We start from the raw sequence: 23,105 nt of genomic DNA on the forward strand, positions 1-23,105 counted from the left end.
AAATAAGGTTCATGTGGGATTATGCAGCAGAATCGAGAAATTCAGAGTGTTTAAAGATAATTGTTGTCATTACGAAATTGGCCTAAGTGGTTTTGCTAAACTAAGGGCAGGTTTTCAGTCGTGCTCACTCAGCTTTCCTGTGGTTAACAGACCCCATTTGCAGGGGACTCAGGGTTACAGGAGGCCCACTCTATCTTACCATCAAATCTGTAGCTTTATGCTTGTAATTGTTTTATTCATTTTTGTGTTTCTGGCTCCTTTTATAGTACCTGGTGTATTGCAGGCATCCAGATCGTTTCTGTGGCAAAAATATGATTGTGTAAAACACTAAAACTAATTTGACCTGGTTGGGATAAAGTCTCAGTTTAGGGTTTTTCATTATTATATTCTCAGTAACAGAACTAACTAGCCACAGTCTGAGTCAGCCCTGGTTGGGGTAGTCCCAGTTCACTGCAGAAATCTGATTTGAAATATGTACTCTCTGCCTCTTACTCCCCCTGGAGTCGGGCTGAAGAGAGAGTTCCCACTGCGGCTCTGAACACTTCCTTGCTGCCCCTCACTTAGTTTCTAGTCCTCCCCATTGGGTCTATCTCTCCTTTGCTTTGGGGCACAAAGCAGGCTTGAGGACCTAATTCAAGCCCACTGAGCAAAATGGGACTGTGCAAGGGGCATCACACCTGACTTAGAAGAACTTGGAGGGGTAAACACCTCCCATCTTTGACATCGGCCCTTTGGAACCCAGTCTGAGAACCATTTCTTTAGCTGAATTGTCCCTCCAGAATGGTCTCTGCCCTCCTCCCCACCTGTCTCACAATTCCGGAATCTCCTTTGTTTGAAGATTATCTCATCAGTCCAACTGAATCACGGAGTGAAGCTATCCTCAGACTATCAAGAAGACAAATTGTCTGACTTGTTTGATGCAAAGCATGGCAAAAATATAGAAAAGAGAATTTAGAGGAAGTTTAAGACAGTCACTTTTCATGTGTTGCTCTTTCTATGAACATTAAACTTAGCTTAAAAAATATCACTCATGCAACCACTATTCTCCATCATTTTCAGACAGGTTAACAAGGCTGCAGTTTCTGTAGGTCTGGCTCTGTTATTTCAAGAGGAGAAAAGCTCCAGGAGGTAAAGAACACAGGCTATGAGTCAGCTACCCTGGGCGTCTGTCTGTCCCTCACAAATCAGCCACTTTGCCTGAAGGCCTTAGTTTTCTTCCCAGTAAAAGGGATTGAGCCTAAGGCAGCCTTTGTGATCTATAAAGCTCAAGTATCAGGTTTCAGAAAAATCCCTAAGATATTTTTGTGAGGCTATTGAAAAGCAACTGTAGCAAGTCTATGAATTTGTTCCTATTTTTAATCTTGTAAGACTTTTCTAAAATTAAAAGGCAGGTCATAGTGAGCCTCACACCTCTGTATTTTCTTTGGAGAAACCTCTGTGTGAGCCTCAGTCTGAATTCTAAGAACAAGACAACAATATTGCCTAGAGAAATACTGAATAGCAATATTTATGCTTTTGAGTGTGTGTAAAGATTGGGGGTTGTCAAGAGAGTGATAATAGTAAAATTCAAAATAAAAAACTTAAAAGGGGCAAGTACAACATTTTTTGCAGATGATTTATTCATAAAGGGTTGTTAGGTTTATATACTACCAAAGTAGGTGCTGGAATATTTTTTTTTTTCTGGAAACTTCTCTTACAAGGCTTGATTATTGGTCTGAAGCAGGAGAAAGGATTTGGTGACCACTCTGGGTTCTCAGCTTTGAGTGAAGGCCTGAAAGGAACTGGCGTGCATTCTGTTTGACCACAAGGGGGCGATGTTCACCTACCTCAGTCCAGTGAGGCGCATCCCTCACCAGGATTTATTCGCCTGTTCGTTTTACGTGTGTAATAAGGTGAAGTAAACGAACACAGAGCAGGTTGGAGGATTTGGATAAAAGGACAGATCAGATACTCTCGTTGAAGGGATATCCAGAAGAGGGAAAGCTTATTTTACCAAATACTGTGTTTGAACTCAGCTTGCAAGATGTGACTGCATCTGTTTCTTTTCAGAGGCTTTTGGGAGAAAAGAAACTAAGGGAAGTTCATTTGCACATTTTTTTTTCCTAGGAAAAGTGGAAGCCTTCTGGGAAAGAAGACCTGAATTTCATACAGTAAATAAAGTCAGGTACAATTTAAGCCTCTTGTGATGGCTGTGTCCTGGGTGAACTCTGAGGGGGTAAGAGCATTGGTGCATGTCTGAGGTGCTGGGTGATGGCCTTGACCACCTGCAACCTCAGCTGTCACAGTTGTGCAGAGAATAGCCAGCAATACGACCCGACGGTTGAAAAAACACCAGGCTGGTGTCCTGTTTCTTTGTCCCTGACTTATGCTACCCTGAACAGATCACTTCCTTTCTCTGTACCTCATTTACACTCTGAAAACAGGCAGTTTGGGCACAGAAACATCTAAGATCCTATCTATTTCTAAAGGCCCCATTGTCTGACCGTTCCCTGGCAGGCTGCTCTTATTTCCATGCTGCCAGGCCATTGTGCAAAGACCCTAGTCCAGAGCGGCCAGAGCTGATGTATTTCCAGAATCCCCTGGAGTTTTGTTAGTGGAGCTTGGGGCTCAGAGACAAGGGATGGTAAAGGGACAGACAGGGGTGGGGCTGAGCTTGTCACATCCACTTCTTCTGGAAAAAGCAGCCTAGACCACAGGTAATGTCCAACAACCTTCTGCAGGAGTCTTCCTCTGCTGGGGAAGTCAGCAATGACAGTGGAGTAAAACGCTGTTTGCTGTTTCTGTTACTCCCTGCTTCCCCTTTTTGGTAATTAACTGGTAAAGCCTGACCACTTATTTCCCATTTCATGGTAAGCCACACGATTCAAATAATTTGACTCAGAGAATCAGAGAAGTTTGGTCTATGGGTAGGTACAATTTGACAACAAACCGTTTTTTTCATGCTATCAGCTACTACATTGGAGCTGTTTTATTTCAACCCTTGCCTAGAGATGACTTTTAATTCAAAGAATAGTTTAAATTCATTTATTAGATCTGCTCTTTGAAATGCACTGTCCTTCCAACGTCAGCTCCTGATATCCCTATCAGATTTCAGCTGGTTAGGAATTTTTATTTTTCTTGTAAACATCATAAGCCTTCAAAGGAAGACTGTTTCCTCCTGATGAATATAAGGTGTGAAATGATTGCTGGTTGTGGGGCTTACCAAAGAAGAGTAAGGAAAAGACTATCCTGGTGAAAGTTTATGGAAGAGGAGGACATACTTTGCTATTTGGCATGGCAACAGACTGGGCAATCGATCTTTTAAAAAATAAGAATGCTTTTGCAAATTTGTATGAGTTTGGCAGATAGGATGATGAATGTCCTTTCTTTACCCAAAGTATGTCTGAAATGCTTTTTTTATTTCATTCTGCAAAGCTCCAAGTCTAGATTCCCATATGAATGAACTTTCAGCAATCATAATTCCAACACTACTTCTATATGGTACTCAAGTATCACCCTCCTTTGGTGGGGAGGAATAGTGCAGGTCATCTGAAGTATTATCAGCACATTTAGTTTTAAAAAGAAAAACTACTACTTTAAAACATACAGAGGCACGAAGTGAGCAGGCAGCTACTAAAATGGCAAGTTAGAGTTCATGGTAAAGCAGACAGACTTGGCCACTCTGGTTTAGTATGACAGCATTGGTGCATCCAATGGATTTATGCATGAAAACAGTTCGTAGAACTGGGTCGGCTTACATCATTTCAAATTTCTGACTGATGCTGAATAGCAGCTCCCTACCTCCCTGCTCCTAGCTTGTTCCCTTGATAGAAATAATTTGAGATTTTAAAACTAGCTTGTGAGGATTTCTCCCATTCAGCTCCTTTGGTTTCAAAGGATAGTTGAACCTGGACAGGTCATGCTTGTTAATTTATCATGGACTGATAATTCCTAAATGCATTCCCTGGATTCCCAAGAGTAATTTACATGTAATTTTATAGACATATTATCAAACACCACGTTTAAGGTCCGAAACTGTTCATAACATATGAACAGCATTTTGTAACAGGGTTTACGACTTACTTAATTTTTGTCACCAATAGATCAATTAATTGTACATAAAGTCCTATAGTTGTTATAAAGCACAAAGCACATACTAATTATTACTATCCTCCTTAATTTTGAAAATTGCTCAAACTGCCCAAGATTTTCTTGGCATTTTAAAACCTAGTTTTTGTAGACTTTGCATATCTTATTGGTCTAAATTGCTGGAAGTCTTTTGGAACCATCTGAGGAAGATATGTACAATATTAATATCCTTCTCATTCACTTCTTAAGAAAACACAAACAAAGGCCCTCCTTACCAGCTCCCTTCATCCACATGGCATAAAATGTAGAGACTCTCATCTCCTTTGGCTGCTTTCCTGCTCCCCAAAAGCCAGTTGCTCACCTTTATCACAGAAATTAGAGGTGTCTGCATTTCCTCCTATTTCTTCACAAGAGAAGAAATGAAACATAGACTTTGTTTCTCCCCATCTTACTGGCAGCCTCTTTTCCCCAAGTTAAAAGCTAAATTGTTCCTAAACCAGTTTAGTACTGTCCTGGGTGATTTGCTATAATTTTCTTCCAGTTACTACATTTGTAAGTAAATAAATTCTTACATAACTATTCTTGCTCCAGTATTAGGATAACACTTAAAAATAAAACTGCTCCTAAGTAATACTCTTTCCTTCCAAATTCTTACCATCCTATTCTTTCTTGTTAACCTACATTATTTTTGAGGCATATCTTTAGCTGAGAAGTTTATTTAAAAAACAACAACCATACTTTAAAAATACTCTACATGCCTTCTAATAAGGGATATGAACAAATGTAAGAGGCAGCTGATGAGATTTCAGGAAACAAAATGATATTTGAAAGCAGAGTTCTATGAGGATGATAACCTAATAGGAAGGCTTTTGGTCATTTCTACTCAGTGAGATCTAACTGCAAAAGTTCCTTTGACACTCAGGCAAGATATTGAGAAGCTGGGTGGTGGAGGTGGTTGAGTGACTTTACTTGAAGGCTGGGATTGGCTGATGGCCTGGACTGAGGGACAAAGCCAGAGCTACCTCCTCAGAAAGCCTCACAATTCTTTCAGAGACACAGATTAGTTTACGGTGAGGGGAATATCTGTATTTGTTATTTTAGAAAAAATCAAAGATGTTTTACTGAGCAAGAGCAACAAGTATCTTGGCAAAGAACACGCATTATATGCACACACTTTATCTTCCAAGATACTGCTGCCTGTTTAGCTTCCAGATAATTTTAAGCTAGAAAAAATTAAACAAAATTGGAAGGCTGGAGGGAAGGAGAAATGGGTTTGTTGAGGGCAGGTATGCTTGCAGCTTGAAATGGGGCAGACCAAGGACAGAAGTGAGCTTGGTAAAATGGTTGTTGGGTCAGATGTACAGACTACGCAGTCTGTTCTCTTACTTTGAAAGATCCACAGGCGTCACTCACACAGATGAAAAATCTAATAGCAAGGTTGTGTGGAGATGGGAGGAAAGTTCCCAAGGCCAGGAGGGGTTTTGTGTACCCTTTACTCATTACTAGCAAAGGTCCAGCTGGTTAATAGGTACATTCTAAGCAGCCCCAGGGCCTTTGCTTGGCCTTTTGAAGGAAAAATTTAAAAGTGGCTATGAAACACCTAAGGGTCAGTTCTATTTGATGACTTCCTATGAGATGAAGGAATGACACTTTATTTTTGATGTTACTTTGTAGCTTTTTCTACATATATCCTTTGTACATATAACTGTTATAAACTGGTGGGTAGGTATACATGTGAACGGGTGTGCATGTGAATGTGCGCACATGTGTACCGGGTGGGGGAAGTGCCACCATCTGTTTATCTTTGGAGTTAAAACACCTCTTCCTGGGAAGCTATCAAGTGTTCACAACTGAAACTACCTCTGAAAGAGACTGTATGGGGCAAATGAACAGGCCTGTGGTTAAGATTACACGTAATCTTTACCTCCCTGTACCTCACTCTTCTCAACTCTAAATGGGAATAAGACTATACACTAATAATGTAATAATAATGAAATAATAATTCTACTTAATAGAATTGTTGTGAAGAGGAAACGAGTTCAGGCACATAGAAAGCTTAGATTAGTCACATACCTACTCAACAGTGCAGCGTAGGCATTACTATTTTATTACTACTATCAAAGAATCTGAGGTCGAATCCCAGGTTGTCACCAACCACTTAGTAAAATACTGAGTTCTCATCTCCTTGCATTTCAGCCTCTTTTGTGAAATGAGAATAATTCTACTTGACTCAAACCTACTGGCTTTCCCCTCTCATTTGGTATTTTTCATTACTAGCAAAGGTCCAGCTAGTAAATAAGTACATTCTGGAAAAAGTAAAGTGTTGGAAGAAGGAATGCCTTTATGTGTTTTAGCCTCTGTTTCTCTGGGATTAAGTACATTCTGGAAAAAGTAAAGTGTTGGAAGAAGGAATGCCTTTATGTGTTTTAGCCTCTGTTTCTCTGGGATTTTTTTAGCTGCGCGTTTTCTGCTCTGAATGTCAGAAGCAACCATGATGCATTGCGCCAGGAAGCTAGCAAATGAGGCTGCCCCTTATGTCAGTCGGACAACATGGAAACTAGTTCCCCAAACAGTAAAAGGCATATGAACAGTACAGGCAATGGCATAAATCCACATAGCATGGAGGAAAGCCTAGAGTTCCACTATCCAAAAACACTGTCTCCAGTGAAAGCATCTAAAACCACAGAGCCTGGAGATAAAACCGCAGCTGCATTGTAAGCAGAGACGTCAGAGTTAAAAGACATATACACACACTGTGCCCTGAAATGAGGGGCTTGGCAGGTACAGAAATACTCTGGCAGCTCATGCAAAACACAAGCGCTTTCTAAACACAGGAAGCAGTCAACGCCCAGCCTCCGACCTGCGGCCGGGAGGGTTCTTACCTTTTTGACATCCCTGACCAAGTGGTACAATGTGTTTGAGGGCCCATGTCTCTGAAAACAATAAAGAAGAATCAAATGGTTTTGCTGGTCAGGGGCTCTCATCGGTAAGGCAAGAAGGGTCTGGAAAGGATTCTGGCCGGTGGAGGGGTGATTTGCCAAGATGGACCTTGTTCTAGTTGCTCAGTTGCACCTGTCTTTTCTAAACAAATACATTGGCAGATTTTTGGATTGTGGTTTCTGAAGGAAAAGCATCTGAGGTTCCAGGTTCAAACTCTATAAAGGAAGCAATCAACTCTGCTAACAGCTGGGCCAAAACAGCATTGAAGGGACTAGTTTTGCCACAGGAGACAAAGGGGCCAATTTACCCCACTGGAAATTCGCTCTGGCACATTGCCAGTTACAGTTTATTACCCAGAGTGAATGGGAAATTGTCTAGAGCAGGATTGAGGCACTTTTTCTGTAAATGGCCAGAGAGTCAATATTTTAGACTTTGTGGGCTATAAGGTCTTCATCACACCTGCTCAGCTCTGCCATTGTGCAAAAAAGCAGCCAGAGGCAAAATGTAAATAAATGAGCTTGCCTATGTTTCAATAAAACTTTATTTATGGACACTAAAAGAGAGTCAAGTTTCAGATAATCTTAATATGTCAAAAACATTATTCTTCTTTTGACTTTTTAAACGTTAAGAAACGTAAAAAGCCACTCTTGCAAGCCATACAAAAACAGAAAGAGGGCTGGACTTGGCCCTTGGGTGGTAGTTTGCTAATGTTTGGTCTAAAGAAAAAGCCACAGGCTGTTTGAAGAAAAAGAGAAGCCAAAGTGAAATGACTTGCCATCCTGTTGTCTTTTAAAAGTAGAAATTCTAGATAAAATACAGGATGCCCAGTTAAATTGAATTCCAGACAGACAATGAATAATTCATACTATAAGTATGTCCCATGCAGTTTTTGAAGCAGCCTTATACTAAAAATCATGTGTTGTTTATCTGAAATTCAAATTTAACTGAGCCTCCTGTATTTGTTCTTTGCTAAATCTGGTGAACTTCCTGGAGCACATCGAGCAGGGATGGTAAATCCTTAAGCGCTGTTGGAACACATTCTACTATTGGGACAATCCCTGTGTACCACTTCAACTCCCTACCCATTCATGTGAACATACTCATGAGAACCCCTTTTTCCACTGAGGGATGCAGAGCTGTGTAGGGATTGAACATGTAGACTCTGCAGTCAGAATGCCTGGCTCCAGATCTGATCTGCTGACCAGCTGTGACCATGGGCACAAGCTACTTAACTGTGACTCAGTCTTACCATCTCTAAAATGAGGAAATTAATTCCACCTAACTGGCAGGGTTGTTGGGAAGATTGAATGTTTATGAAGCTATGAAAGCAGCACTAGCTCAGTAAATGTTAGCTATTGTGATTTCTGAGGCCGTTCACCGTTGCTTCCCCACAGAGTGACGAACTCCACTGGCCTTTCTCAATGTGGAACTTTTCTGCTTATTTCTTTCCAATTATTGGAATAGCCACTCTAGATCCTTGATTTTCTGGTATGCAAGTTGTTAAAATCTGTTTTATTTTATTGAAAACCCTATTCTTTTTTTGAGCTATAACTGACATATAACTTTGTATAAGTTTAAGGTGCACAAGATAATGACTTGATACTTTTATATACTGTGAAATGCTTACTACAAGTAGGCTAGGAAACACATCCTTGATTTCATTTTGTGGTTGTTATGAAGAGAACATTAGAGCTCTAACCTCAAAGCCATTTTCAAGAATACAGTACAGTAGCTTTATCTATAGTCACCATGCTGCACATGAGATCCCTGGAACTCATAACTGAAAGTTTGTACCCTTTGGCTAACATCTCTACTTTTCCCCCACCTCTCAGTCTCAGATTATTTGAGGAACCTCCACTCTATTTTTTATATCAGACTTCCTTGTCAAATATTAGTCGACTGTATGTGCATGAGTTTATTATTGGACTCTGCATTCTGTTCCCTTGGTCTATGTGGCTGTTTTTATGCCAGCGCCATACTGTCTTGATCACTCTAGCTTTGTGAGACAGTTTGAAATCAAGGGTGATGCTTTCACTTTTGTTCTTCTTTCTCAAGATTGCTTTGGCTATTCTGGGTCTTTCATGGTTCCATGCAAATTTGAGGATGGTTTTTTCTATTTCTGTGAAAAAAGCTATTACATATTGAAAGGATTGCATTGAGTCTGCAGAGAGCTTTGGGTGGTACAGACATTTTAACAGCATTAACACTTCTAACCCAGGAACACAGGACACCTTTCTATTTATTTGTGTCTTCTTCAATTTCTGCCATCAGTGTCTTACAGTTTTTGGTATATAAATATATACCTTTCATTTCTTTGGTTAAATTTATTCTTAACTATTTGGTTAAATTTATCCTTATCTAGCTTTGACAGGATAATGCTTGTTTCCTAAAATAAATTTGGAAGTATTCCCCCCTCTTCTATTATTTTGAAGAGTTGGAAAAGTATTGGGTTAATTCTTTAAATGTTAGGTAGGATTCACCTGCAAAGCCACCTGGTCCTGGGATTTTCTTTTTGGGGAGATTTTTGATTACCAATTCAATCTCCTTATTTGTTATTGGTCTGTTGGAATTTTCTGTTTCTTCATGATTCATACTTCGTAGGTTGTATGTTTCTAGGAATTTATCAGTTTCTTCTATAGCTAATTGCTGATCTCTTTGTGGGGATGAAAGCTGGTGGGGCATCACTCCACCATTTTGGTCCATTATTGTTACTCAAAGTCTCACTATGCTGAACCAAGAAAAATCTGCAGAGAAAACAGAAAACTGGAGCTCCTCTGCTAACCTGTTTTTCAGCACTTCCAGCAGTGAGAAATGAGATACAGCCAGGGTGGCATGGGGTAACCTATCACTGGTTAGGCACAGGTCCTTAAGCTTCATCTCATTAGTGTGGTGGGTGGTGGGACAAAGAAATAGTGTGACAAGTGAGGGGAAGGCTAATCTCTGAGACAGCAGCTTTCTTTGTTTCACTACTGGCTATTTTCTTTACTTAGGAGTTTGGTGACCTGGAATAAACCAATTCACTTCTTGACTTCAGTTTTCTCATCTACAGAGTGGGGGAAAACTGTACCTACTTTTTAAACTTCATTGGATTTTAGTGATTACCACTCAGAGCCAATATACTTAACTTGCTGAATACTGTCAAACACTTCATGAATAGTTTTTCTTATGATTGCTCTGGGGGATCCCTAGTGCATGAATTAACCAATCATTATCCCCCCAATTTTTTTTTTATAACTTCGAAAAGGAGTTCTTTTACATTTTATTGCAATAAAATGAAAAAGGATGAACATAGCTCTGAGGATAGCAAGATGGTACAGGATAGCTGATCAGTTTCCTTTGATGCTGGAGTTAAATCAGTCCCCCTCTGTTGATTGCTTCAAACCCCCTCTGGGCTTACAGAATAAACTATGTTCTAATTTCCAGAGCCTTGTGGTTTTGCGTAAGAATCTGAGAAAGTTAGCTTTTGGCAATCCCATAACTTTCTGCCTTAGATGCTTACAACCGAGCAGTTAAAACAAGTGGAATTTTGGTGACTTGGTGTTTGTTATCTACACAGGTCTAAGGGGACATTTGTGAAAATGATCCATGCATTTGGAGAGGAGGGAGGAGACTTACAGGCATATGGTGGTTGGGGGTGGGGTGGGGCGGAGAACACAAAACAAAAAAACATAGAGAAAATAAAAAGTGCTTAGCTTGGTCCTACCGTATTGTACAATTCCTCTAGTCTGGAGATGGTGAGAAAACGGTGCATGCTTACTCCATTCTCTATGAGTAATTTCACAAAATCCACTCTGTCCAGAACTAAGGCATCCAACATGGCTTGCTCCAGAGAACCCACCTGCAAATCAAGTCACTGAGTTAGTGTGCTCCAGGCTCAGGGAGGCAGCACTACGGCAGTCACCTGGACAGTTTAGAAATAGATGCAGTTGACATCTGGTAAACCTTCAGCACCTCAAAGAGCACGCTGGGAAGACTGTTGCCACTCCACTCTGGGGGCAGCCTCGGTCTCTTTTGTGTTTTGGGGCCTGTCTTTGTAAATAGAATTCAAGGGTTTTTAGTTCTAAAAGCTATTTCTTCCTTGACTCTCTTTGCTCTTCTGAATCCTGAGAAGGTGCAAAGGTTTACAAGGCTTTTCCTCTCCCAGTTCTCTGACCAAACTTCTGCCATGCCAGTGAAGTGCCAAAGTGGGTACTTTGCTGTCTCCATTTTCCTTTCTTAGCTCTGAATCAGACTGCTGGCTGAGAAGAGGGACCCCAGTGAACAGACCAAAAAGTAAGCTGTTCCTTTTTTTTTTTTTTTTAGTTAAGTGTTATTACCTATCTCCACTAGGTTTATTTCTACATGGAGACCCAGCAACTATTTGTGTCCTTATTTAATTCCTTCCACAAAAGCCTCCCAGCATCCAGACTCCTTAGCAAATCTTTCCACACTAACAATTCACTAGCAGCACCAGGTGACAGTGTTGACAGGGTTGAGACCCTAGGCAGACACTTTCTGGGGAAAAGGCAAGATTAAAAAAGATCTGTATACCAGGGTTGCCCGTCAGTAATTCCAGGCACAGAAATAAAATTTCAGGCTGCTGGCGGCCTTCTGGGGATGCATACATATACTACCCAATGGCCAGTTTTCCAAGTTTTTATTTTTGGTAGAGCCAACTGGGGGAAACAAACCGAGAACAGTTATATAAAGCTTGGTTCCCTCTGGGTTGTTTTCTGGGACTAGGGAGAACCAGGACCAGATGGCACCTGCGTGAGGAAGCTGGCTAATTCCACATCCTGAGGTGCAACCCAGCTGAACGTTAGCACAGGTGCCACCACTTGGAAGCAGCAACTTAAAAGACCAGCAGAAACAAACTGCTAATTCCACTCCTTCCGACCTTTAATTAATACAATTTGTCTTACGTATCTTTTTGGTCATGTAAAAGAAATGGCATCACTTGCAGCTGAAAATTGCTACCAGAGGCCACTCAGCCGAGATGGAAATGTTTAATACTGGGAGTTGTGCTTTGTCATATCTCCCACCAGGTGGCAGTGTTTTCTTAAGCATGAGACTAGGGCGTATTGCCATCCCAGAGAAAAGGCAGCGGTTTTCCGAGCCGCTCTCAGAGAAGTCTTAAGCAGACGGCCTTGCCCAAGCCAGCCGGGGGGCTTGTCGGGGGTGACAACATATACTCTACCGGCCACTGTTGCCCATAAATAAAGATCTGGCTGCGAGCGATGTCGACTCTGTTCCAGGCTAAAGCTAAGCTCAGCTGGTCTGGGGCCGAGGCATTGGCTCCTGTGTGCAAACAAGTAGGAGAAGAGAGTGGGAGAGAGAAAAGAATCATCAGTTATCGTACCAAGAAGACCTACTCCATCGCTCTCCCATCGACCCCACCCTCCTCCCTGAAGCGTACACTCAGCTGTGCCGCACAGTTTCTCAAACTTAGCACTGCTGCCATTTGTGCAAGATAACTGAGGGCCCTGCTGTCCTGTGTAGCATATTTAGCAGCATTCCTGAACCCAACCCGGTAGGTGCCAACAGCGCCCCCACCCAAGTGACAACCAGGAGTGTCTCTGGACATCGCCAAGTGCAGCTGGGGGACGGGAGACAGAGCAGCCTGTTGGGGACCACCGCCCGGTAACCCTGCTCGCTCAGGGCCCGTGGAGTGCTTGCGGAAACGCAGAGCCTCAGGCCCCCTCGACACCTCCTACACGAGATTCTGTGCTTCATCGATATCCCAGAGGATTCCTGTGCATGTTCAAATCTGAAAAGCGCTGCTCTGCAACATCTTTTGTCTCTGCTGGCCAATCACTGGCTTTAAGGCATCATTCGAATTGTGTATTTCATGGTGATGGTGCCCTCATCAGCTAGTGGGCCGGCTTGGCTGCGCTACTGAAAATGGGTTAAGATCTTTTAAGGAAAAGCCAAAAAAGGGGTTTAGCTTGGATCTGTGGGTAGAAACCACTGGAATATATTTTCAGTTTCTCATTACTCTCCTGACTCTGTTGCACTGTCCCCATGTGGCTTTTTACATCTAAATTAATTAAAACTATTAATAGAGTTAAAACTTCAATCCCTCATTTCCAATAGCCACATTTCAAGTCTCCATGCCTCATGTGGCTGGTGGTCTTTGAACTGGAGAGTACAGATACAGGACATTTCTATCATCACAGAAAATTCTACTGGGACAGAGCTGGTCTAGATCAGTGTCCTGCTCACAGATGCAGTCGGCCAAGCAGCTGGATGTGGGCTGAGGGGTAGGTGGAGAGAACCCTGGGCTACAGCCAGGGACCTGAGCCGGCCATTTTGCAGCCGTGTGACACTGGTCGCCTTTAAGACACTTTTATTGTCTGTGAAATGGGGACAATAAGCATCCCCCTGCTTACTGGCTGAGATGTGAGAGTCAAATGAGATCATATAATAAATTTACAAGTGAACAGGGCTTTTGCAATTCATCAACACCCTTGGAGCGCTGAGCAAGAGACACCCCTAAATCCTTGCCCAACTGACTTCCCGCTGCTGGACGTCCCACCGGCGGAGAAGCAGGACAGAGATGACACTCTTCCCTGACTCAGACTTTCTGAATGGCTAACATGCAGTAGGCAAGGTATTAGGCGCTGTCACATGTTATCCTATGTGATGTCCCGAAGAATCCGGGAATTGGGTCTATTATATCTGACAGATGAAGACACTGAGACCCAGAGAGAGAAAAGATCAAACAGCTACTGACAGAGGACAGACAGAACAGGCGTTCCTCGTGCCAGAGGTGAGATCCAGACTCAGGGACTCTGGCCTTCATTCCATCACCGCTGATTCGGATGTTCGTGAAGGAAGGAGGACTAGCAGTGCTGGCACTGCCCATTCCTTTGGATTCTTCGGCAGTGGGAGGCCGCAGCAATACCCTGGGGATAGGGTTGCTGATGATGAAGCTGTTATCAGTGATTTCCGAATTCTGCTGCACAGTGGAGGCAGCTGGGAAGCTTTTAAACATCCCTCTGCCCGGGCTGCACCCCAGACCGATTAAATCACACTGCCGGGCTCTGACCATCTAAAAGATCTCCAGGTGTTTTCTGTGCAGCAGAGTCTGGGGACCACTGTGCTATCTGCTTCCTTCCCCTGCTTACTCTTGCCTCTTTTCTCTGGGCTCTGAGATACTGAGATGAAGAATTAGATGAGCAAAATGTTCAAATTTGAGCATGCATAAGAATGATAACCTAGAGAGCTTTTCAAAACACAGATTCTTGGGCCCCACCTCCGGATTTTGATTCAGTGGAGGTGGGGCCTGGGGTTCTGCATTTCTAACAAGCTCCCAGGTAATCGTTGCTCCTGCAGACCTAGGGCCACCCTCTGCATACCAAGGCCCTAGAGAGCTGTGGTGCTGTTCCCATCACAGATCAAAGGACATTTCTGATTTGGGTGTCTACACATTGATGGAATCAGTATAAATTAATTGTGTTTAGAATGTTAAATATTAATTCAATTTACACAGGGATTTTTCCATTAAGAAAAGTGTCATGTCAGATAACAACAGAAACTGCAAACTCATACCAGGGTAACTGGCATATACAAATGATAAATAGGAATGTGTCAAAATGTCCTGTCATCATTTAGAAGGAAAAAAAGTGAAGGCTCATTGGGTTGCATTTGGGAAAGCAACACTTCATGTTTCTTTGCTTCTTTAGCTGCTCTCCTGGTCACTGTTGACCTGCTATAATGGTTTGATCATTCCCTTTGCCATTTGTATGCCACAAATTTGTACATCACCCAAGTCCATAATAGCAGCTCAAATCTGAACAAGAACAGATAGCAGGAAGCAGTCAGTGAGGTCAACATGAGCCAGTGGAGCATAATTGGGTAAGTGTCAGAGGCAAGCATGAAGCCCATGAGTCTTGACTTCTCAAGAATTGAAAATACATCCCTCAAGATCAGTCCTGGGTGAAGTCTGGATCAGTGGATTCTCAACTAGGGTGACCAGCCATTCTGGTTTGCCATATACATTCAGTGTTAACACTAAAATTTCTGCATCCTGGGAGAATTAGTCCTGCACAAACTTGAACAGCCAGTCACCCTACTCTCAACTATGGTTGTACACCAGAACTGTCTGGAGAGTTTGAAATATACTCATGCCCAGCCGTATCCCCAGAGGTTTTGGTTTAATTGGTTCTGGAGATTATGAGAACTTTTAAGAACCAAAGGCCCTTATCTTCACATTAGAATCCTGAAGACAAGGATAAGAACCTCAAGTCTAGATGATATATGTTCATTCATTCATTCATTCATTCACTCATCTGTTTATTTATTAGTTTACTTCTGCATTCAAATACTGATTTCATGCCTTGTCACATGGCATGCACTGTGCTAGTATGAGAATCCTTTGTCTTGAGAGCCTGAATTCTAGGAAGGAAAGAGATCTGTACTTAAATATACCAATTCATGCAATCATTCATTCATCTGCTCAGCAGGTATTTACTGAATCCCTGTTTTGGCATTAAACATCCAATTGTGAACAAGATAGCTAACGTCACTCTTTTCACAGAGCTTAGTACTTTAACTAGTGGAGGAGCATCACTCAGAAGACACATCAATAAAACTAACAGTGTACATTCCGATTGCTTAAGTGCTATGAAGGAGCAGTGTTCTCCCAAGATACGTGGGACCTCTGTCTTTATAAACAGTTTGTCACTCCAAATCAACATGGCAACACCATTCTAGCTACCCAGTCTCATATGATCCCATGACAAAGCATTGTGCCAGTCAGCTGGCATGATCTGGCCAAGCTGCCCTCCTGAAATCAGGGCTGGATATGGTATTATTGGATAACCTCATAGGCACAAGTCTGGGAATGTTTGGGGCATCTGGTTGATCATGTGTGGCAAATAGGCCTTGGAAAATGCTCTGATGTATTGATGGGCCTAGGATCTATGCAGGTCCTGATTGGTGCATCCCATCCATATGGCACTACAACCCCAGCTGGTGCCAGATCCCAGGTGGGCAGAGAGAAGGCCCTTTAAAGCAAGGGTATAAGTGTGGTACTGATAGTGACTAGGGTGGCGGTAGAACTGCTTTATTAGAATGAGTAGACAGGAGACCTACCTGAGAGTAACATTTGATATGAGACCTAAATGATAAAAGAAATAGCCATCATGTGAAGATGTGGGAGGAAAGCATTCCAAAAAGGTGTAAGACATAAAAATTATGGTTTTATTATTTCTTCTTTCTGCAGGAGTTCAAGGCAGATTTAAGTGCTTAAATAAATCAGTGCTTTTCTTTCCTCCACTGCTTAATTTTAGAATATTTTTAGTGTTTCACTTAGTGCTGTTAAAAATGCTTACATTTCTATTGCTAATATTTGAACTGTCTTAAATTATATTCCTTTTATAATAGATTAAATGTACAGATACTATAAAAAGGAAAAAAAGCCTACCACCACTTCCTCCATCCTTTTCTCCTCTCAATATTTTTGTATTATTTCTACCTTGTTACAGCAAGTAACACATTTCTTTATGTAACTCCAATTCCCATTTTTAATTGTATCTTAGGTCTATGAAGATTCTAGTATCAGTGCTCACAATTAGTGATTTTTCCAAAGCGTACCTGAGCATTTCTTGGTTAGTAGGCCGAATTCTTCTTCAGTAGTTTTTTCAAGAGTTACTTATGAGATCTATATTGCCAGATTTCTAGAATGTTCAAAAACTCCTTTTTTTTTTAAGTGTTCTTTACAGCTGAATGACATTGGCTCAATACACTATCTGTTGCTCTATTGTCTCCTGGCATTGGATATTGCAGTAAGAAAGTCTGAGGCCAGCTTGATTTTCCATCCCATAAAAGACTTGATCATTTTGCCTGGAGGCCCAAAGTTTTCTTAATTTTTCTTTGAAGTTCAGTGACTTCATTAGGACAGGTCTGGGTGTCAGAGGATTCTCAGTCAGTGCTTCCTAGCATAAGGCAACCCTTTCAATATTTAGGTCAAAGTTAAATTTTTTAAAATATAAAAATTCTTAAATTGTTTTTAAAAATGATTTAACTACATTTTGAAGTATTTGTTTTAATCCACTCTTGGTTTTCGTCTTTGGAGACATCAATTATTCTTATGTTGGATCTCCATTTTCCATTTTCTATAAATATAATTTCTCTTTAATCTCAATTAACTCTTTCTTTCCATTTCATTTTTGTTATGTTCCTTATTTCTTTCCTTTGTGTCCTGCAGTCGGTTTTTTACGATGTATATTTGATCTTGTATCATTTCTCATTTATCTGTAATTCTGTGATGATTTTATTTCCTCCCCTCACCCAATTTCATACTAGAGTGCTAGTCACATTTTATCTCTTCTTGCTGACCTACCTACTCTTACCTGAATTTTGGTGTTCCAACTTTGAAATATTTGTTCATAGATAAGTGCTTCACTGAGATTTAAATTTTTCAAAGTTCATGGTAAAGAATTTATTCATTATGTTCATCTGTCCCCCAGAAATATTTTTATAGAGTATTATTCTTCTGTGAATACATTTTGCTCTTTTGTTATGCTTTTCCTAGAATATATCTAAATGCTAATCCCTTTTCTATTATTTATCACTTAGTGAGTTGGGTTATAATGGGCCCAGGCAAGTATTCCAGGCTAGTTGTTATTCACAACTGGAAGGCTTTCTTCGCAGCTCCTACAAAGACAAACTCTCTCCTGCAAACATGGCTCATCTGCATAATTCTGTATGTAGCCCACCTACTCTATTTCTGTGTACTAAGTCAGGATCAGTAGGGTCTCCTGACACCATCCAACTCACTCTTGTTCCTGCACTTGCTTTACAGACAAAGGAGAGAGCTATATTCCTTAGTGCGCTCCTTGTCTTGGAATTACATTTTTGTTAACGCTTTCTTAGGACTGCTGCTGCTGCTGGCTTCTCTCTCCTCAGTTTTCACTCTTTCCTCCCACATAGCTCCTGCACATACACATATTTTGGAATATTTCCTAGTTTTACCAAAAATGGAGGTTGCTTGTTTTTTCCTTTACTTTCTATTATTGGTTTTTGAAGCTTTCTAGGAGGAGAGAATAATGAATTTATGTTACCATATCAAGACTGGAAGTCCTGAGGGCTTCTGTAGATAGAAGAGTGTTCTGATTAGATCTTTGCATCAGTGGTATTCCTCTAACTGAAGCATAGAGGGATGGATAGGAACATGCTCAATAAGAACAGGAAGACCCTGTAAGAGGCCATTGCAATAAATCAGGTCAAAAGTCCTGAAAGTCCAATGGCACTGAGCAAGAAAGGAAAAGAACGGATAAACATGAAAGATATTATGGTAGCGAAAATGCCCAGAATTGGTAAGAATTTGCCTGAACAAAAGCAGAGAAAAAACAGATGGAAGCTTTGAGCCTGGAAAACTGCAAAGATGAACATAAATGGGGAAATCAGGTAGAAATCAGCCTTTCTTTGGAAAGACTATTTATATATGACAATTCATGTGATCCAATTTGAGGTGCTTATTGACACCCAAAGGAGTTGTCCAGTAGGTAATTAGAACAGGGGGTAGGAAGGGAAGCTGGAGTCGGAGGTAAGTCTGGAGGCTATTCAGGCAGATGTCATATTTAAAGCTGTCATGCTTTATATAATTGGTGGAAGGCAGAGTGAAAAAGTAAGAGGGTCTGATGAAGGAGACAAAGAAAGGCAGAATACTCAGTATCTCTGAGACCATGGAAAGGTAAAAATAAATATAATTACTATCTTGCATTGACAGCCAATTACATGTATTATTTTTACATGTATTATCTCATTTAATGCTGGCAGAAAACCTGTACAATGAATATCTTTGCAGATTAAAAAGAGAAGCTCAGAGAGGTGGAGTAACTTGTAAACTGGTGCTTTCTTTCAAAAAAAAATTGGTGTCAGTACATAACACTGTCAAAAGTTGCTGAAGTTTCAGGAAGATAATTGGAGTTAGAAGACTATTTGGGATAATCAGGAGTACTGAAAGCTGTGGAGTAAACTGGATGGGATAGGGTATGGAATGCAAGAATCTGCAGAGAAGGTGAGTCAGTGAGTCAAGAATTTAGAGTGAGTAGAGGGTGAAGAATGTTGGTAGAAAGGCTGACTACCTTTCAGAGTTTGATGGTTAAGAGGAAGTAAGATGTTTCTTTGAGGGTCTTGGTGAAGAGGAGTTAGGGTTTTCTTAGGTGAATGTGTTTATAGCAGAAGGGAAAGAGCCACCTGAGAGGGAAACATGAAAACATAAAAAGAGCAAGTAGGTGATGGATGAGGTCCTTTTGAAGGGAGTCCAGAGTGTAGCTGGTTGTAGGAAAGAAAAGTTTTTGGAGTGAGGAGGAAAAGCTATGAGGCTGAGTAAAGAAACATATTCATTAAGTAGCAAAGAAGGGAGTTTGGATGGATCTACAAACTTTAAGTACGAGGGGGTACCATCTGCTGAGAGTCAGAGGACTGAGGACCTGGAGAGAAAGGAGGAATGTGGGCAATGTGTCAGAGGATGAGGCTTTAAAGAATTAGGGTTTTCAGAGCAGAGTTAGGACCCAGTTGAGGTAAGACATAACAAATACATCCTGGTACCAGTGGGTACATGTGGCATATTTATATAGGAATATTTGTATAGGGACTTGAGCATCAGTGTGTGGGAAGTTTTTAATCTCCAACTGAGGGTCACTAAACACTTCACTGGGTTGTAAATGGAGCTGTGGATTCTGTTTCAGAGACTTTCTAAGAAAAATCACGTGTGCCACCTGATCTGGATGGTTTCAGTACGGTCCTGCTTGATGGCCTGGGTTGGGTGAGGGACCAGGATTTGCCGACCTTACAGGGTTCTTTGTAGCATCATGATTCTGTGAAATATAGGATGGTGTCACCCATCCCTGTGACTTGAGAAGCATTTCTTCTTGTTGGAGGTCTTTTCTTATCTAAAGTATTCTGTCTGGATTAAATATTCTTCATAAGGATCTTGTCATTTCCATCAATTGACTTTATTTGTAAATGTTGCAACTAAATGCAATCTGGTCTTAGTCAATGGAAACCCATCATCCTCTATCACTTAAAGACATCAGATTCTCTATATGAAAACACAAAGGTGGGAAGAAACTAGCTGGAGGCCCTATCATGTGACTTGGGTTGCTAGGATACACCTTCAATTGTCTCCCAGAGCAGGACACCACCTATCCTGGTGGGCCTTTCTTAGGAATGTGGCTGCTACATCAGGAAAAACCCAATTAAAGGTTTAAAACAAACGAAAAAGTGGATGAGATCTGCATATAATTTATTCTTTGCTCTATATTCTTGCCCTGAATAATAACTATCTCCTCTTGGTAAAAATAACTTTAAGTGGACTCCCAGGAGAAAGTTACATGGAATTAGGAAAACTTGGATTAACTTTAGCTGAAGAAATTCAGATTTGGCTTTTAAAAGACAAAACAGCCAGCTGAGTAAAAGAGCCCTTTGCAGGGAGGCGGTTTTCTTTCTTGGTTTATCTTTGGTCAATAAGAAAGATAACAATAATGATATTTCTTTCATGCTTAACTTGTGCTAGGCACTGTTTCTCAGTGTTAATGTAGCAAAGTTTCAAAACAAACCATGAGATGCCATTATCCCCACTTTACAGATGAGGAAACGGAGGCACAGAAACCTGTTGAAGGTGAAGTAACGAGTAAGTGCCAGAGATCAGATTAAAACCCAGACAGTTGGGTTTCAGAGCTAGATTTTGTTTTTTGTTTGTTTGTTTATGGAAACTTAGGAAATTTTGCTGAACTCATGATGCCCACAAAGGAGAGCAGGCAAATAGGCTTTTGTGTCTCCTTTCACGAAACAACCTGTGTTGCATTCATGAAGGAAGCCAGAATATTCTCTGATGCTTTATGATTAGGGCCCTAATTGGTAAAATGTTACCTAAAATTCACATATCAGCTACTTTAGTTCTTTTTATTTTTTGTCAAGCAGGCCATTTTGGCTTGGAGATTTATTTATTTATTATTATTTATCCAGTTTTATTGAGATATAATTGACATTGTATTAGTTTTAGGTGTACAAAATAAAGATTTGATATATGTATATATTGTGAAATGATCACCACAATTAGTTTAGTTAACATCTGTCACCTCACATGGCTACAGTTTTTTTCTTTGGATAAGATCTAGTCTCAGCAACTTTTGGATATGCAATACAGCATTACTAACTATGGACACCGTGCTGTATAGTACATCCCCAGGACTTATTTATCTTATAACTGTAAGTTTGTATCTTTTGACCCCTTTCACTCACTTTGTCATCCCCAACCCCTGCAGAAATTCCTGATGCTTTCATTTCACTGCTCGTGGGACTGAGAAGAGGGAATGGGTTAGTTTTAAGGGAAGAGAGCTGGATCCCCAGATGGTTTCTTTTACTCAACAGATTTTTGTTAAACTCAAATTCTCTGCCAGCCTTTGTAGTAGGCACTAGGGAAACAAGGTTGGACCAATGTTTCTACTCTCAAAGAAAAATAAAACCTCTTTCTCTATAGATGACAGACAGATGATAGATAGAAAGATGACAGATGATGATGATGATGATGATAGATAGATAGATAGATAGATAGATGATAGATGATAGATAGATGATAGATAGATGATAAATAGATATAGAGAGATGATAGATAAATAGATGATAGATAGATGATAGATATAGATAGATGATAGTTAGATAGATATAGAGAGATGATACATAGATAAATAGATAGATAGATGATAGATGATAGATATAGAGAGATGATAGATAGATAGATGATAGATATAGATAATAGAGATGATAGATAGATAGATAGATAGATAGATAAATGATAGATATAGATAGATAGATAGATGATAAGGATAATAGATAATAGACAGATGATAGATACAGGTGTTTTTCCTCCTGAGCCCTCCTTAGGTTCTACTAGTGAGTCTCTGTCTCTGTTTTGGATAGAGTTCTTCAAAGGCTATCTGTCTATGTCAGTTTCTGAAGTGACTCAAAATGAAGTCAGTATTCTTTATTTCCTATGGAACAGCAAAGACTTGTTCCAAATTGGACTCCATCCACTCCCCACTACCATCCCTATTGATTTTAATCATTCCATTTCTATTGCCCCCTCTCTGACAGTCATCAACAGGAATTCTCCAATTTCAACAGTCATGCTGCACAAATGAATACTTACAAAACAGTGACTTGGGTGATACTTACTTTACAAAAGGAATCTCTTTTACAAAAATATTTCTCATTCTTTCCTTAAAAAGGAATTTATAAGTTCATCTCAGGTATGATACAGTTCAAAAGACAGTTTGCCAATATATTTAGAGCAAGTTATTGATTGGATAAAATGATGTGCACCTATATGAGCAAAATGAACCCTGTTTGGACATTTTTTTATCTTTTTATTGGAGGCTCTGATTTTCACGATTAAAAGGATTTTTTTAAGCAGCTTCTTCTTGATTTTAAGTTCCTCTGAAAAAATAATTGGCATACTGTATATTTTATATTTCTCTAGGTTATTTATTTGACATAACAGGCTTGGCATTCTTTACTGCAAAGAGGTACTTCAAATGCTGCCTCTATAATAAAATTTCTCCTGAACCTCAGTCTCTTTCATTTGCACTTATCTGGCTTATACTTTTATTATGGTGTGTACTTCTACCATATTTTAAGAATTTGAAGACTTTGTAGAATTTAAGACAATGCTTTGTACATACAGTAGATGCTTGGGTGATTTATCCCTGTTGTTAAGGCTGATACACCCTGGCTGCTTGGAGAGCTGAATGAGTACCAGCCAGATGGCCGCTGCCTGGGTCGATTCTGACCCCTGTCAGGTTACCCTTTACTGGAAAGCAGGTGTGTGGTGAGTGAATATTGGGGCTGTGACTACTTCCTTGGGTGGAAGAGAAAGGGCACTGAGTTTTGTTATTACCTGCAGGGGTTTGTGAAAGTTACCTATCCTCTACAAGACTTAGTTTCTTATTTATAAAGCAAGGTCAATAATTTGTCCCTCAAGGGATTGCTTTCTAGATTAAACAGAAAAGCAGATGGAAAAATTGCTTTGTTAAATGAAAGCACTGTACAAATACTTGTAGTGTCTTATATATTCCCAACAATAAATTTACCAGATTGATAATAATTTT

The 23,105-nt window shown here is 40.4% G+C and overlaps 1 protein-coding gene across 1 annotated transcript in view; it reads right to left on the bottom strand.

The window, feature by feature from the left end:
• TRPM3 (transient receptor potential cation channel subfamily M member 3) overlaps positions 1 to 23,105 on the bottom strand; it is a 484,965-nt gene that overhangs the window by 98,184 nt on the left and 363,676 nt on the right. Inside the window, 3 exon segments of the mRNA XM_073228642.1 lie at positions 6,951 to 7,001; positions 10,712 to 10,846; positions 12,185 to 12,285. Of these exon segments, the coding sequence (XP_073084743.1) occupies positions 6,951 to 7,001; positions 10,712 to 10,846; positions 12,185 to 12,285 (287 nt within the window).

Source organism: Manis javanica, chromosome 2, assembly GCF_040802235.1.
Source record: "Manis javanica isolate MJ-LG chromosome 2, MJ_LKY, whole genome shotgun sequence".
Lineage (NCBI taxonomy): Eukaryota > Metazoa > Chordata > Mammalia > Pholidota > Manidae > Manis > Manis javanica.